This window comes from Aquarana catesbeiana, linkage group LG01 (assembly GCF_042186555.1).
Source record: "Aquarana catesbeiana isolate 2022-GZ linkage group LG01, ASM4218655v1, whole genome shotgun sequence".
In the NCBI taxonomy this organism is placed as follows: Eukaryota; Metazoa; Chordata; class Amphibia; order Anura; family Ranidae; genus Aquarana; species Aquarana catesbeiana.
The window spans coordinates 629,514,993-629,532,429 of NC_133324.1; the positions used below are offsets into that span (position 1 = coordinate 629,514,993).

The 17,437-nt window shown below is 40.8% G+C and overlaps 1 protein-coding gene across 1 annotated transcript; it reads right to left on the minus strand.

The window, feature by feature from the left end:
- Positions 1 to 936: 936 nt before the first annotated feature.
- Positions 937 to 3,761, minus strand: LOC141127418 (C-X-C motif chemokine 10-like). The gene is made up of 4 exons (XM_073613834.1): positions 3,572 to 3,761; positions 3,328 to 3,451; positions 2,000 to 2,083; positions 937 to 1,207 (listed from the first exon to the last, which is right to left on the minus strand). Exons 1-4 carry the CDS (start codon positions 3,759 to 3,761, stop codon positions 1,171 to 1,173), a joined length of 435 nt encoding a protein of 144 aa, XP_073469935.1. The 3' UTR covers positions 937 to 1,170.
- Positions 3,762 to 17,437: the final 13,676 nt, after the last annotated feature.

Genomic DNA, 17,437 nt, shown 5'->3' on the forward strand with positions numbered 1-17,437 from the left:
AAACCAGAAGTAATGCTGTGGACATAAATTAATTACCATGGAGGTCAGTCCTCTCAATGAGTTTAATAGTCTCCTTAGTATCTTTCAGATACTTTCATGAGGGTATTTTTTTGACTAATGGCTGTAAATAAAAATCAATATAGGTTCCAATGCGGGAAGTTACTTAATCTTTGCTGCTTACGATGGAGTGTCTGGGAGGGTGTATGGGATTTTTATGTACCTTGGGGAGGTAATACATTACGGGAATCCTGGGGGCAAATGGAACTAAATAGGATCTCTCTTTTTTTGTCTAAAATACGATTATTCAAACCTTTGTCCAATAGTTTAACCAATTCCATTTTGTATGTCATTGTCGGATGTCTCTTTGTACGTTTGTCCATCTCCCAAAATTCCGTACATCTCACTCGGATAGTCAGCCTTATCTAGAATTACAATTCCACCCCCCCCCCCCATCGGCGGGGCAGATAACCAGATATTTTCTTTCACATAACCTCTTTAGGCCCATTTTTAGCTCTAGATGTCCCCGTGTCTTTTTGATGGGCAGTTTATCTAAATCCCTTAAAACTGTCCCTAAAGACACTAATTGAAGGGGCAGTAGGACCTGGAGGATTGAACAATGAGGTGTTATGGAGACCTGAGTGGATAGCTCCTGAAGAGTCAACTCCATATTTAGGTAATGTGGGATTTTTTTGGGGGGGGGCATATTTAAGCCCTTTATCTACTTTGGTGTTGTACATACAGATCGGACTGGTTGTTGCATCAGTATACGAATAACCAAGGAGGTGATTCATATTCGCTTGCTGCATCCCTTGAACAATATGGTTTCTTATTAGTATAATACCAATAGTAATCATAGGAGTATTCACCGCACTGTATATTACAATTTTGTTTAATATGTTTCTTTTTTTGCTGCCATCAAAACAGAGTCAGCACACGTTAAACATTTCAAATACATTTATTTATGAAAATATAAAACTCACATCTTTTAAGGTAGAAAATTATCTCAGGAGATATGTATTTACAGTAACAATGTTTAAATAGACAAATTTACAAATATAAAAATATGCATGGCATATATCATTCCAGTTATCCGTAGTCACAAGACAGTGGGGAAGGTATAATTAATCTATTTAAAGGCTTTCTGTCATATTACTCAGCTTGTATAATCACTCAGGGGTGTCTGATCACTGGGATGTTTTTCAGAAACCTGCAGGAATAAAAATATATATCATAAGACATACGTGCCAATATGATATTGCATGTTGTACATTTAGTATTATATAATAAATACAACTTAAATAAAAATAAGATAAACACTAACATATAATAATAAATTATTTATCTCTGCAAAGGGTATCTATATAGTGGGCTGCATTCACCCCAAGAGGATATTAATTTCTCATTCACACTGGCAGTGACATACATGCATTTATATACATTTATAGGACATTTCTAAATGCACATTCATGCATGTGATGAGTATAAATGATATAACTCACACTGTGCATTAACATGCTTTTAGGTGCCGTCAGTTTAGCTGTATCCAATTAGAAAGTCTAGCAATTCCTGAAAGCTCATAAATGCATGTAAATTTGCGTAAGCCCGTATAAGTACACATAATCATGGTTGAACCCGTGTAAAGACAGATACATCTAAGCACAGGAAAAATTGATCTGGGAAGCAAGCATATAATTTGTTTGTACTTTTCAGATAATGTATCCTGAGTTTAGATAACCTAAACACTGGAGTGCTAGTGTGAATGAAGCCTAAAGTAGTGTAAATTTTATAGTACAGGTGAGATATGATATGATTTTAGAAGCATATAGCTATGCCTTCAGTCTTTCTAAGCTATCTCACTTCAATACATTGAAAAAAAATCACTCCTACCCACTTTATATAATACGGAAAACAAACTACTATACATTGTTTTTGGCTGCATGCACATCAAACTTTGAAATAACCAAATATCTGGAGATGTATAAAAAAAAATAGTACTTACCGATTTTTTCCACTGAGCAGAGCTTTTATTTCTTTCAGGTCAGAACTAACACACTTTGTAGCACCCGTGCTTTTTACTGTGACTCTGAGGAAGAACAAAATTAAGAAAGCCATTAGTATATTTGGACAGTTCCTAAAAGAGAAGTATATGTTCAAGGAATAAAAAAAATTATACTTGGTGAATGCAGCATTGATCTGATGCTGCATCTGTCCCCTGCTGCTTCTAAGACTGAGAACTGAGCAATCAAAAACTGCTAATCACTCAGTTCTCAGCCTTCACTGAGCAGACTGTCAGCCAACAGTGCTCTGGTTGATCCAGACCATATGGGACCAGACCGCCTCTGTGATGTCAGCCGACATTGGGCTTTAGCCACTGTTGCCTGAAAATAAGTCACAAGGGTGCCGAATAGAGTGCACTCCTGAGATCCAGAGGAGAAGTAAAGCCAAAAAAGCTTTGGCTATACTTCTCCTTAATGAATGAAACAATGAAACTATTTCATATCATGTTGCTTTTGAGATTTTCTATATACTGCCTTTACACTATCTTGTCCATTTTATCAGCATGCCACCATTCTCTAAAAGTTAAAAATTGTGGAGGTGCAAGGTGTATGCTTAGTAGAGAGGCAAAAATATCCCCATTTTTGTTTTCCTTAAAATCCATTTAGGACCTTCAAGTAAATTTAGAACATGCAACATGATTATATAGGGCTATTAAAAATGGCACAAAATTAAAATAGTGAAAATTTCGATGGATGTTACTGTTTTTATATTGACATATCCAAAATTGTGAAAAATGAAATTCTAGCAAGATTTTAGGTTTGCCTCATTAATTTTTGCTTTTTAAAAATGGTATTCTTATGTACAAACTGAAATGGTTGCTTTTCTTAATACATACTGCAGAGACTATTAGGTGGGCAGCCACTCTTGGTGACCAATCACTCTATGGGTATCCAGGGCCTAAATCACTCTACTTTGATGTGATGGCCATAAAATACTTTGGGTAAAGGGCAATAACAAGTGCTGTCAACCCATGTAAATTCTTGCCTTGCACAAAGATGTTTCTATTACATTTATTGTATAATGAAAAAAGTGTTAATTGCAAGCATGCTGCTATAACATATCAACCAAGATGAGCATAGGTCCAAACAGATTTAAGGAAAGACAGATGTTTGCAACATTTTCCCACCTTTTTTATGTGTATGACCACCCTAAGCTGTTGAAAATTGGCATGTAGTTGATTGCTATGCCAACAATTGGGTGAGTATATATACACATATACAATAGATACATCAATTACATTATGTAATTCATAATGTACATTCTACTTACATATATTCTGTGTTTTCACACAGAGAGCTGCTTGGATAAACATCCATTTGAGCCAGGGCCATGACATTCACCTGATTGGATAGCTTGTTACACAGGCAGCGCTTTCCACGAGGAACGGCAAACCCTGAATACAAAAATAAAAATAGATCAATTAGTGCTTATACAGACAATGGCAAAGACAGTAGGACAGGCAGTCTGTGCTTATACATAGATTCTAAATACTAGAATATGTCATTGACTGTACCTTGTATAAGAGGAGTAGAGAGCAGGACAACACACATGATGACAGCACACTTCTTGTCCATATTGATGGTGTTGGAACTTCTCTGATCAAGAGTAGACAGCTGTGTGAAGTACAGCAGCACTGGTCTGTTTATATACATTTGCACTGGATTGCATAATCCCATGATGTCATCAGCGGGGGATATTGACATTCTCTATTTTACATCTATATTTCAGTTTTGTAGGAAGGCTTTTAGGAAGTGAAACTACCATTGAGGATCTTTTTCTGCTAAAAACAAAAACACTTAGTGTCCATTTCTGTTACTGCCAATCTTGAAGGGCTTTCCCAGAAACCTGTTAATGTTCCCATCCCATGATAACGTGTCAAAGAAAAAAGAGAGAGAGAGTATTATAGAGTTTCCACTTTTATAAGGCTGCAAATTACTGTGGTGCAAATTGACTGAATAAGTCTTCAGTGCACTGAAGACTTATGCACTGAAGACTTATATGTATTACAAATACATATCTGAAAAATATGGCATGCATTTGTATTCAGCACTCTTTACTCTGATACTCCTAACTAAAATCTAGTGGAACCGATTGCCTTCAGAAGTGACCTAATTGTGTTGGCCTATCACATAAAATTCAAATGAAATACATTCACGTTTTTGGTTGTAACATGACAAAATGTGGAAAATGTCAAGGGGTATGAATACTTTTTCAAGGCACCGTATATCTGCTTTTGGCTGTTCTACTGTATGTCTGGCAGCTAGAAGAATTAATACAGGCTGCTGATCATAGATGGCCAGATTTTCTTAATGACTACTAAATATGCCTGTCTTCAAGTTAACTACAAGATCTCCAGAGATGATTGCAGCTTATTCCAGTAATGACACAGCTACAAACATGACAGCCAGTCAACACATTTTAAGAATAGTTCAGCTGTGGCAGCCAAGAAAGAGTCAATCCACCCAAACATATTTCATTTAAATTAAGTCTGGTAAGCTGAGTAACCAATTGGTTTCTCATTTTTGGGGACAACAGGATAATATTGCATTGCCACAGTTCCTCCCCCTGCTCCTACTCACCTTGGCAAATTAAGGTATTCCTGCATTTAATAGCCCCCAGTTTTTCCTCTTACACTTTCCATAACATTATTCCTATTATACAGGATTTATATAGTGCCAACAATTTGTGCAGAGCTTTACAATGTAGAGGGGGGACAGTACAATTACAATACAGTTCAATACAAAAGGGATTGGAAGGCCCTGCTTGTGGAGCTTACAATCTAAAAGGAGGGGTAGGTGGTACAAAAGGTAATAGCTGTGGGAGATGATCTAATGGAGGTGGCTCGGGTACGGTTCTTAGGTGGAGGTGGGATAGGCTTCCCTGAATAAGTGAGTTTTCAGGGATAGCCTAAAGGTAGACAGGGTAGGGGCTGACTGGATTTACTGGGGCCAGGAGTTCCAGAGGATGGGAGAGGCTCTGGAGAAGTCCTGGAAGTGAGCATGGGATGAGGTAACAAGGGAGCCAGAGAGCAGGAGGTCTTGGGGGGGAGTGGAGAGGACGATTTGGGCGATATCTGCAGATATGAGGTTGGTGATGTAGCTAGGGCAATGTTGTGGATGGCCTTGTATGTTGTGGTAAGTATTTTGAATTTTATACAATGGGGTAGGGGAAGCCAGTGAAGGGATTGGCAGAGAGGGGGAGTAGTCACGGATCGGTTAGTAAGGTGTATTAGTCTAGCAGCAGCATTTATAATAGACTGAAGGGGGGATAGCTTGTTTAAAGGTAGGCCAGTGAGAAGTGAATTGCAGTAGTCGAGCCGGGAAATAATCAAGGAGTGAATAAGTTGTTTTGTGGTGTCGATAGTCAGGAAGGGGCGAATTCTGGAAATGTTGCGGAGGTTAAGGTGGGAAGATTTAGCCAGTGACAGGATATGGGGGCTGAAGGAGAGGTCAGAGTCTAGGATTACACCCAACACCCTGGCTTGTGTGAAGAGACAAATGGTTGTGCCGTCGATCTTAATGGCAAAGTCATCGTGGGGAATGGATTGGGGAAGAGAAAATATTACAAGCTCAGTTTTAGAATGATTGAGTTTGAGGAAATGGTGTGACATCCATACTGACACTTCACTTAGTAAGTTTGTGATACGTGAGGAGATTGAGGGAGTACATTGAGGAGTGGAGAGATAAATCTGGGTGTTGTCAGCATAGTGGTGGTATTGGAAGCCATGGGAGGTTATCAACTGGCCTAGGGAAGAGGTATAGTTGATACTTGATATAAACTTGAGAGTTGGACCTGGTAAAAGATACCCAGAGCTCTCACTACATGAATCCTGAAATATGTTAAAATTGACATCAAGAGGCAGGTACATTTGAAAAGTTATTGGTTAAAATGGTATTAAACCCAAAATAAAGTATTTATTATATTGCAGCTTAGCAATTCTTAGATGTGATGGCTGCATTTGGTTTCTTTCTTTGACTTTCTTTCATTTTCCCCTGGTGATCTGAACAGTACATTTGTTGTTTTTCAATGGAACAACCGTTCCTCCAAAGGTACCAGTTGAGACAAACCATTTTCTACAGACAGGGGTGCTTACAATGTTCAGATTTTATCTATTCAAGTATAACCTTTATCCCAAACGAAAAAAAAAAACTGTTGCTGTAACTGCTTGTGTAACTACAGTGTGAGCTGGAGTTTGGCTTCCATTTGTTATTGTGTCTAAATTTCCTGGTCCATCTAACACTTCCTTCTCCACCGATTAACACAGATTGCTGCTGTTTAGATTAGACACGTGCCAACTCCATAAGGTGCATAAATATATGCAATAATATGTTGGTTTTCAGACTTGGTCATATAAAAATATGGATCCATTTAGAAATTTTGCCTGGTGGGAGGGTCTGCTGAAAATGTCATAAACGCTTTAGCACTCCTACCTCCCACCCTCAGAACCCTTGATTGTTTGCTTGGTGTAATTTCTGTGCACACTCTCCTCAGGGATAAAAAAAAAAATAGCTGAAGCTCATGATCTTCCATCAAAATTATGCAGAAATGCTGAGTTGTGTTGGCTAGGACTGCATTGAATTGGACTTTCCTGCTGGAATCAGGAAAACCTTGTACTTCCTACTTTTATTCCCATTCTGGTTACTGTTGTTATTGTCTATTTTGTAAAAAAAAAATTCTACAAATATTTTTTACGCACAGTTGTTTTTCCTTTTCTTAAAACTAATATTTAAAAATCATTAAGCTTTATCTCTAAATGCTTTAAAAAAAGGGCTTAAAGTATCTTTGCCTTTTTGAATAACATTACCGTATGTTAATCTCCGGTATCCCCCTGTTTGTGGTACAATGAGTGTCATATGCATTTCCTAGGTGTCAGAATTGTTACAGTATAATGGATACTAAGAAAAATGCATTTTTAAAGAGGTTGTAAAGTCAGAAGGTTTTTTTTATCTTAATGCATTCTATGCGTTAAGATAAAAAGCCTTCTGTGTGCAGCACAGAAGAGGCACCCAAGGAGAAAGAGGAGGATCTGGGCTGCTCTGTGCAAAACCACTGCAACAGAGCAGGTAAGTATAACATGTTTGTAATTTATATATATATATATATATATATATATATATATATATATATATATATATATAAAATTATATATTTTATATATAATTTTTTTTTTCAGGAGGAAAAAGTGTGTGTTATACACTGATAAATATCATATACACACAAAGGTATTCAGCTGCTTAGCAGATCTATACAAATGTGATGCCCATGTTAAAGCTGGAATTTCTAAATTGTAATTTTGGGCCTTAAAGCGTATCTATGGTCAAAATGTAAAATCATATATTAATTTCCACACTGTATTTCAATTATTTCTAGCCTACTCCTGTTACGTTAAATGATCTTGAAGTTAATTGCACATTTACTTCCTTGAATTCTGTGACACGTATTCACTATGCCCTATGCGTAGGCACTTCTATTTCACACATTTCACAGAGCTTGCCTTCTGAACTACAGAGGTATTGAGAGGAGGAGTTTCAGGAGGTGGATGTGCATCATTTCTCTTGATTCAATGAGTTGCCTATGTGCTGGGACATGCTGGGATCTCCCTGTGATAAAAGTGGTGCACAAGGAGTCCTCTGAACCTTTTCTCTGCTGCAGGGAGATTGTTATTGTATGTGAAAATCTTCCTTTCTTATGAGCATATTCGACTGTGAGAGGCACTTACCTGGCAGTCAAAATGGTTCAATAATTACAAGCAATACTGAAATTGGGGGCATTATTTGCAACAGTGACTTTTGACAATCTTATCAATTATCAACATGACCAGTCAGACACTTTTCAGAAACAGTCAGCAGTTTTAGTCAGAAAAGAGCCAGTCTACCCAAAATTAGACTCAGTCACCATCTTTATTTTCATTGCAGGGGCAGGGGGAACCAGAGTGTCAGTAGATGGAAGGCAAGCAACGGAGAGGTTGGGTGTCAGCAGGCAGTGGGCTTTTTTTTCCTATGCAGGTCGGCGTCCATCATTCATCATGACTGGCATGGACCTATATCGCTGGATGACATGATTAACAATGGATGTGCATGGGGGGGGTTATTTTTTTTTAAATAAAGGACTTGTCAAAAACTGTCTCTGTGTATTTACCGTTGACAATTTTTTTGGTGAACGAGTAGGGTTAAGATCATAAAAGGGGGCTTCCAGAGTTCAATCAGTCACCCCCCACAACCACCGAGTCAGGGCTGGGGGGAAGAGGCCCTTGTTCTCATCAACATGAGACCCCCCCTGGCAAAGTACCCTCCATGTTGGGGTATGTGGTCTGGTATGCTTCGTTAGGGGTAAGGGAGGGAATTGCACGCTCGTACTCTTCCTTTCCTGTCCTTCTAGGCTGCATGCTCGGATAGGGGTCTGGTATGGATTTTGGCAAGGTTCAACGCCATTTTTTTCTGTTTTCTAGTGAGAAGTCCCCCCAATCCAATTAAGGAGGGGGGCTGCATGTCAATTAATGTCAGTTCTTTTGTTAACATTCTGCTGTCGGTGTGGAATCCCCTGCTGACAGCAGGGATGAATCGTAGCTGATAAGCAATGATCCCCCCTCCCTTCACGATTGGACTTGTTTTGTGTTTCTCATCACGTGTTTTTGCTTTTTGGACTGGATGATAGAACTAATATTCATGTTTGTCCTAGGGATTTGTCACTTGTAGTTCACCAGGATCTGGCACGTTTTTGCTAATGGGGCACTAGCCCACATATATTTTTCTTGCATTATATATATATTTTTTTTTTTTTTGCATTGTGTCATTATTCACCCTATTTGTGTTGGTATATGCATTTTTGTTTTGCTATATTCAAGCAGTCACTGTTTCACGATTACCTTTATATATTAGGCTTTGTCTGCCCGCAACATGTCATGTTGATCAGCTACGTTGCACTGCACTGCATCCCCACCATGTTCTTTTAGCATGTAGGATCTATTCATGCATTGGCCCGTTTCTGCTTTTTTAGTTCACTTTGCCACTTTAGTCATCTTTGTAGCTTCCCTCCCCCCCCCCTTCATCACAGCGCAACTACCATCTTCCCCCACTTTTGTCCCATTTGTCCTGCCTTGGATCAGTACTTAGGTGTTGCAGCAGTGTCCTTTTAGCATAGCCCCCCCCCCCCCCCCCCCGACAGCGCAGGAGTTTCCACTTTCACATTGACTGAATGGATGTCGCCCATGAGAAAGTGTTTAAAAAATGTCCCAACAATATTCTAACAATATAATCTGTTGAAAATGAATAATCTTCTGTGCTTCAAATAAAATAAAAATAAAGCAAATGTTGAAAGCCTTCTGTGTCACACCCTGTGTAATTATATAGAAAGTGTATTGTTTTCAACCAGACAAACCTTGCCTTGCTGCAGTATTAGAGGATAGGCAAACTGAAAAAAATATGGTGCATTCAAAACATTTTCTTGAACTTCTTAGATATGAGTCCTGTAATGATTTGCAATGGATGGTGCCATTTATAAGCAGGAGCTTACTGAGTTATTAGTGTGTTGGTTGTGCTCATTATTTTCTGGGTTAAGTCTATTTTCTACTGTGTGAGCTGCACTATTTAGTTAATGTTGCCCCGCAGAAGTGGTGCTGTTTGGTGGGTAAGGGTTAACTCTGCTAGTCAGGTTTCACAGGCTTTTCTAAAGAATGCTGCTGGACAAAGCATATAAAAAGGGGAACTCTATCTAGGTCAGGGCTTGCTGTTTGTTCTCACATGGAAAAAGGAGAGTGCTGCTAAGAATGTAGGAGCCACTTTGCTAATTTACCACCCCTTTAAAAGCATAGTCAGGGTTCCAGGGGGTATAGACTCATGCTGCTAAATGGACTTATGTACTGATTGACATTTCTGCCTGTTTAGGTATGACCACCTTATGGGGCATAACAAAGCAACAGAGTCACACAGAAAGTGCACTTAGAGGACTTTGTACAGGAATGTGTATGGATGATGTTGCTGAGAACTGTTCATCTGTTATAATTTAATGCTATAGTAACAAACTTCATTGCTAAGCCAATGTGCCTGCTCTAAAGTCATTAAAGGGGTGCATGCGTTGTGAATCAAAGAACAGGGCTTGGCAGGGGGATGAAGAGAAGTCAGTGTGAACACATTACAAAAGTCTAACCTGCAGTGGAAGGAGAGGAAACAATATGGTAGTTGGTAGGAGCAGCTGGACTAATGTCAGGTGCTTAAGCAGCTTGGCAGCAGGAGTTCTAGTGACATGGAGTGGATGATTGAGGGCCCTGGTAGTGAAAGGGGTTTGTGAGCTTGGCCTTCCCAACTGGTGTCCTACATACAGGGACCGATATTGTGGCACAGGGTATCCCAAGTACCTACAGTAGCCTCAGATATCACAGGAGAGGAGAAGTGAGTTAGAGGCCTCATGAATAAAGAAGCTTGGGAACATGTGAAGAGATGATCTCTTGTGTGAGGGGAATTCTCTTATGGTGTCACTGGGAGTGAGGTGACACATAAGGTGGCGCTGGTGAGTGGGGTACAGGCTCCGCTGTACCCACTCGGAATTGCTTCATTCGTTGGGAAATGCTACGAGAAGTGAAACACACACAAAGGGTTAACTGTGCAAAAGGAACCTGCTGGCTTCTAAGTTAGAATGCTGTCGTAAGGATGATTTCACGTAAACGCAGCTTCAGCCTGTAGTGCAGACATTAGTGAGTATTATACTGTGACTGTACCGGGGTCAGGGGCGGATCCAGGGGGGGGGCAACAGGGCAATTGCCCCCCCCGAAATAGTCGCACTGACAATCTCCCATCATGTCATTGCTGCCTCTGCCCGCAGCCCGAGTCTCTCTCTCACATCAGCCGATCAGCGGCAACGAGAGAGAGACCCGTCTAATGTAGTTGCGGCCGCACTGACTGACTAGGAGGAGGGGTGGGTGGAGCCTCTTCCCTGCACTCGTTGCTAACGCCAGGGCCGCCCGGTGTCTAGCAACGAGTGACGTCAGAGTCACGTTGGCAGTGGCGTTTCTGGGGTATGGTATAGGGTAACAGTGTCCCTCTGCGCGGCATCATCTTCTCCACGGAGGAGCGGGGAATGTGGCATGAGGAGAAGGAATGGTTGAGGGCGGGACGGAAAACCCCCAGCAGCAGCACCAAGGATAGCAGCGTTAGTGTTGGCTCCAGTGACTGGGCAGGCAGCAGGGAGATTACATTATCTCTCTGCTGCCTGACTCTGGGACACAGCAAGAGACAACCAAACCACCTTAGCAGGCAAGTGGCAATCCGCAAGGTGTGGCAGGTGACCTGGCAAGTGGCAATCCGCAAGGTGTGGCAGGTGACGTGGCAAGTGGCAATCCGCAAGGTGTGGCAGGTGACCTGGCAAGTGGCAATCCGCAAGGTGTGGCAGATGACGTGGCAAGTGGCAATCCGCAAGGTGTGGCAGGTGATGTGGCAAGTGGCAATCCGCAAGGTGTGGCAGGTGACGTGGCAAGTGGCAATCTGCAAGGTGTGGCAGGTGACCTGGCAAGTGGCAATCCGCAAGGTGTGGCAGGTGACCTGGCAAGTGGCAATCCGCAAGGTGTGGCAGGTGACGTGGCAATCCGCAAGGTGTGGCAGGTGACGTGGCAGGTGAAGTGGCAATCCACAAGGTGTGGCAGGTGACGTGGCAAGTGGCAATCCACAAGGTGTGGCAGGTAACGTGGCAATCCGCAAGGTGTGGCAGGTGATGTGGCAAGTGGCAATCTGCATCTGGTGGCAGGCAAGTGACAATCCGCAACGTGTAGCAGGTAATGTGGCAAGTGACAAACTCAGGTCTCCCACTGATTCTGCATTATGGTGAGTTGAACTATTTCATTTTATATTACAATGTAATTATAGAAAAAATGTGCTTCAATCATCCTGACACTGGTGCCGGGATGATTGAAGCGCAAACACCAGCCGTTTCCCCGATAAATTGCCCACAAAGAAAACGGATTTTCTGGCAGTGCCCCTCCCGAGACTAGACTCTGGATCCGCCCCTGACCGGGGTCCAGAAGGTTAATCAAACATGTGGAGCAGAGTGTGTTTGCTTCTAAATTGAAGCACTGCCTTATCAATAGTGATATCTCAAAAAATTGCGCCAACTCTTACGGAGTGAAGCAGCCAACACAACAACCTGACTCGTGTAAATATATGAAAATAATAAAGTGTGGCGCTAAAAAGTAATAATCATCTAAAAGATACTGACAGTAATATATAAGGTAAATAAATTGAATCAAAGTGCACAATCGTGAAAAATGTGTGAATAATGTTGATATTGGGTAATTAGGATAAATGAGGGGATAGTGACCTCCACAGGTATAAATTAAATGGTGACCCTAAAAGTGTATGGAGGTGTACTGGTCTCCCTACCCAAAATATCGCATAAACCAAAATAGCGAAGTTACAAGTGCATTAATATGACTACATCCGTGGACAAAATAGATGAAAAAGGTGAACTGATAACCAATATGCCAGCATTAGAAAAGACCACTTCATTGGTACCTGGAGGTTCAACCCCAAGGTATAGATAGAAAAATATAAACTGGTCAGAAAATAACACCGTGGTATATATCAGTCACAAAGTGTAGACATGAAAAAAAACGTGGAAAAGAAACCACAACAAACCAAAAATGACACAGTGATGTGTGTTAAATACCCTATAACCCTAAAGATAGACCATAATAGACCATAATATAGAGTCAGAAGTCCATCAGGGTAATGAAAGTGAAGATATTTCAAGTCCAACACCATATAGTGGAATAATTCTGGATCGCTTCATAACAAATCAAATGCAAACAGTCTTTTTAGGTATAGTGAGGCAGGGGCTGATAAACATATCCCTGTACATAGGCAGAATCTTCTCTTAATATGGTGACATAGACCCAAAGAAATAGAAGTACAGTGCCCTTACCAGACAAGGTGGACTCACAGGCCCTTGGCGGTGAGTCAAACAAGCTTGTACCGTCAAGCGGTGTGGGGCTGTAAACCCGTGCGGTGGTCTTGGGTGGGATCTCCACTGGTGTTCCCGAATGGCACGTCCCTAGTCCGATGGAACTCAACAGATGTCATCAAGTAGCGTATCCTCAATTGCAATCCAGGGTTAGCCTCGATCATCAGATGTAAAAAAAGGTTTTCCTCAGCAATCATTACCATATAGATAGGTAAAAGAAGGAAAGAGAGACCTCCACATAGTGTAAATCTTTTTTAAAACGTACCACGTTTATTAAGAAAGATGTATTTCCGCAATGAACACAAATAATGGGTGGTAAAAACTCGGCTCAAAGCAGTAAAAAAAGTCAAAAAAATTTGGGAGATCCCACCCAAGACCACCGCACGGGTTTACAGCCCCACACCGCTTGACGGTACAAGCTTGTATGACTCACCGCCAAGGGCCTGTGAGTCCACCTTGTCTGGTAAGGGCACTGTACTTCTATTTCTTTGGGTTGATGTCACCATATTAAGAGAAGATTCTACCTATGTACAGGGATATGTTTATCAGCCCCTGCCTCACTATACCTAAAAAGACTGTTTGCATTTGATTTGTTATGAAGCGATCCAGAATTATTCCACTATATGGTGTTGGACTTGAAATATCTTCACTTTCATTACCCTGATGGACTTCTGACTCTATATTATGGTCTATTATGGTCTATCTTTAGGGTTATAAGGTATTTAACACACATCACTGTGTCATTTTTGGTTTGTTGTGGTTTCTTTTCCACGTTTTTTTTCATGTCTACACTTTGCGACTGATATATACCACGGTGTTATTTTCTGACCAGTTTATATTTTTCTATCTATACCTTGGGGTTGAACCTCCAGGTACCAATGAAGTGGTCTTTTCTAATGCTGGCATATTGGTTATCAGTTCACCTTTTTCATCTATTTTGTCCACGGATGTAGTCATATCAATGCACTTGTAACTTCGCTATTTTGGTTTATGGGATATTTTGGGTGGGGAGACCAGTACCCCTCCATACACTTTTAGGGTCACCATTTAATTTATACCTGTGGAAGTCACTATCCCCTCATTTATTCTAATTAACCAATATCAACATTATTCACACATTTTTCATGATTGTGCACTTTGATTCAATTTATTTACCTTATATATTACTGTCAGTATCTTTTAGATGATTATTACTTTTTAGCGCCACTGCCTTATCAATGATTTCACTTGTCCCTCTGCCTGTAGATGCAGGCATTAGCGAGCGCTATTTGTGGGTCCACTATTGGGTCCCACACGTTGTCCATATGTCAAGAATAATGCAAATTACCAGAGCATTATATTATCATGTTGGTCCTTTTTTTAGTCACATGGCAGTGACATTTCCATGATTTTTAAAGGATAATCAATAAAAATATGCATTAAAAATTTCAAATTTGCAGCACCATGAAGCAGGAAGTTGAGCCATCATTTGCAAAGCACAAATGTGGCTTCTCCTGTGTATATAGAAAATCGCCGCCTTTTCACAGAAACAACGTTTTTAACTCTAATGCCGCGTACACACGGTCGGACTTTTCGTCTACAAAAGTCCGACAGCCTGTCCGACAGACTTCCGGCGGACTTTCGGCGGACTTGCAGCAGACTTTCTAACGAACGGACTTGCCTACACACGACCACACAAAAGTCCGACGGATTCGTACGTGATGACGTACACCGGACTAAAATAAGGAAGTTCATAGCCAGTAGCCAATAGCTGCCCTAGCGTGGGTTTTTGTCCGTCGGACTAGCACACAGACGAGCGGATTTCGGGGTCCGTCGTAGTTACGACGTAAAGATTTGAAGCATGTTTCAAATCTAAAGTCCGTCGGATTTGAGGCTGAAAAAGTCTGCTGAAAGTCCGGAGAAGCCCACACACGATCGGATTACCAGCCAGCTTTAGTCCGTCGGCGTCCGTTGGACTTTTGTAGACGAAAAGTCCGACCGTGTGTACGCGGCATAACACATTTTTACTGTACAGTGAGACAATAAAAAAGTCTTACGAAAAAGACTTGGATTCCTCTTTAAGTTTAATATAGTACAGTATATGTATATTGCCAAGAAAAAAGAGCTGAATAGATTTCTACCATTAGGCCTGTGGGCACCCTGCAGTTGATATTTTCCATATTTAACTTGAACAATGTCTTGCTACATATTTTTTATCTCTGTGTGGACATGGCCATCTTGGTAGAGACTTTGCTTCCTTATGTAAGAGCTGCCAAATTTACTGTTGGTGATATAATGAGTGATGGGGTAATGATCAAAAAGCAGTAGGAGGTGCAGGAAGCAAAGATACACAAAATTAATCAGAAGCAGGGAGATTCTTGCGTGCAGGTCCTCAGGTACAGCTTCCTTCACAGTGTGAAGAACAGTGAGCAGCTTGGTAGTGCCATTGCCAAATCTCACTTAAAATTGCATAATACTAGCAGCCAGACACAGCACTGCCTTAGATTACCTCACACTGAAGACAGACGGGAGTGTCACATGTCAGGAAATGCTATTTTTTTTTTTGGCTATTTTTCTGGAGGAATTTACGACAAAGGGTACATTTTCAGGGTAAATTAAAATTTCTAGATGTTCCCTTTAAGGTAGCAAATATTTACTCTTTCGGTTCAGGTCCACTTTAAGTTGATATAATAGTGTAGCTGTACCTCTAATGCCCTGTACACACGATCGGACATTGATCATTGGACATTCCGACAACAAAATCCATGGATTTTTTCCGACGGATGTTGGCTCAAACTTGTCTTGCATACACACGGTCGCACAAAGTTGTCGGAAAATACGATCGTTCTGAACGCGGTGACGTAAAACACGTACTTAGGGACTATAAACGGGGCAGTAGCCAATAGCTTTCATCTCTTAATTTATTCTGAGCATGCGTGGCACTTTGTGCGTCGGATTTGTGTACACACGATCAGAATTTAACCGATCGGATTTTGTTGTCGGAAAATTTTATAGCTTGCTCTCAAACTTTGTGTGTCGGAAATTCTGACAGAAAAAGTCCGATGGAGCCCACACACGATCGGAATTTCTGACAACACAATCCGATTGCACTTTTTCCGTCGGAAAATCCGACCGTGTGTACAGGGCATAAGGATTATGTATGTGTGCTGTTATTCACTTGTATTTTCTCCCTGTAAGAGCTGAAATGTCAGCCCAGTGTAAGATGAGATGCCATCCACCTTATCCAGCATAATATAGTATTGGTGGGGGGTTGAGACTTTTCTCTGAGATCAAAAAGATGATATTGAAATTCTATATGGTGTATCCACAAGATTAAGTGCATGATGTCAAGCACTTCACATCGCCCATGCTCCTTACAAAATTATATTCATGTGCAAAAAAATAGTTTTTTTACTGAGAACTTGCAAGATCTTGCAGTCAGGAATGAGTTTTCTCTGAGGGCACTGTTTCCACAGGGCATCTGTGTGGTCAGGGCCATCACCATTGCCTTCACAGAAACCAGGTAGTGGACACAAAAAAGGTAAGTCAAAGCAAAAAAAAAAAAAAAAAAGTTTAAATGTTATATTTTATTGTAAGGGGAAAAAAGTTAACCTTAAGCATATATTACAGTGTAGTAGATTTTGAGTTTTTGGAAAAGTAAATAAAATGATGTTGTTTCCTGCAAAACTGAAGGCTGGTTTCATTTTCTTATAACAACTGGGACAGAAAACAAAACCTGTCCATTTCAAGGAAACACATTTTTCAGTTTCACTGCTAAGGCATAATAGAAATAAACATCACAGAGCAACTACTGTTGGACATATCTGTTAATACATATATTTAGACACTTCCCATTTTGTGAAACATGTAAATGTTCCCCTTTCTATAGATGTGCCAGGAGAGTGAAGACATTGCAGTGTCAAAATAGGACAGCACAGTTTGTACAGTATTATGGGTGCCCAACATTTTTCCTGTGACAGTGGTAACTACCAAAATTTTAATTGTGACAGATGGATGGCCTGTCTTTGCTTAAAGACACAGATATTGCCTATTTCAGCAGCAAAAGGGTCACTGATCAAGTATTAGGCAGGTAGGTGTTGCCCACTTGAACCAGGCCAACCCCTGAGAGAAATGTATTGAATGTACTTCCAGGAGGGTAAAGCTGGATATAGATGGATAGTTACAAATTGATTCCTCCATTCACACAAGTGAGGTGGACCGAGGAATTACCACCCCCCCCCCCCCCCCCAAACAGGACATTGTATTCTGAGGGTGGGATTTCCCGCTTCCCACTGACAGAATACACTGATTAGCTGCTGCAGCTCATCGGCTAATCAATGAAAGTTTTTCAGCGTGTCCGTTTGTTGATCCATCGAATGCCTTATGTTGAACAAGGAGAGCCACACACAGATCAAAATATGGTTGGTCCCTACTGAACTGGGAAAAATTCGGT

What these genes read in the sequence shown, in the direction of transcription:
- LOC141127418 (XM_073613834.1), bottom strand. Translation starts at nt 3,761, where the DNA reads ATGTCAATATCCCCCGCTGATGACATCATGGGATTATGCAATCCAGTG. An exon ending in CTCTACTCCTCTTATACAAG is followed by an intron (nt 3,452 to 3,571) that starts GTACAGTCAATG and finishes TTTTGTATTCAG; the next exon opens with GGTTTGCCGTTCCTCGTGGA. An exon ending in CTGCTCAGTGGAAAAAATCG is followed by an intron (nt 1,208 to 1,999) that starts GTAAGTACTATT and finishes TTATTCCTGCAG; the next exon opens with GTTTCTGAAAAACATCCCAG.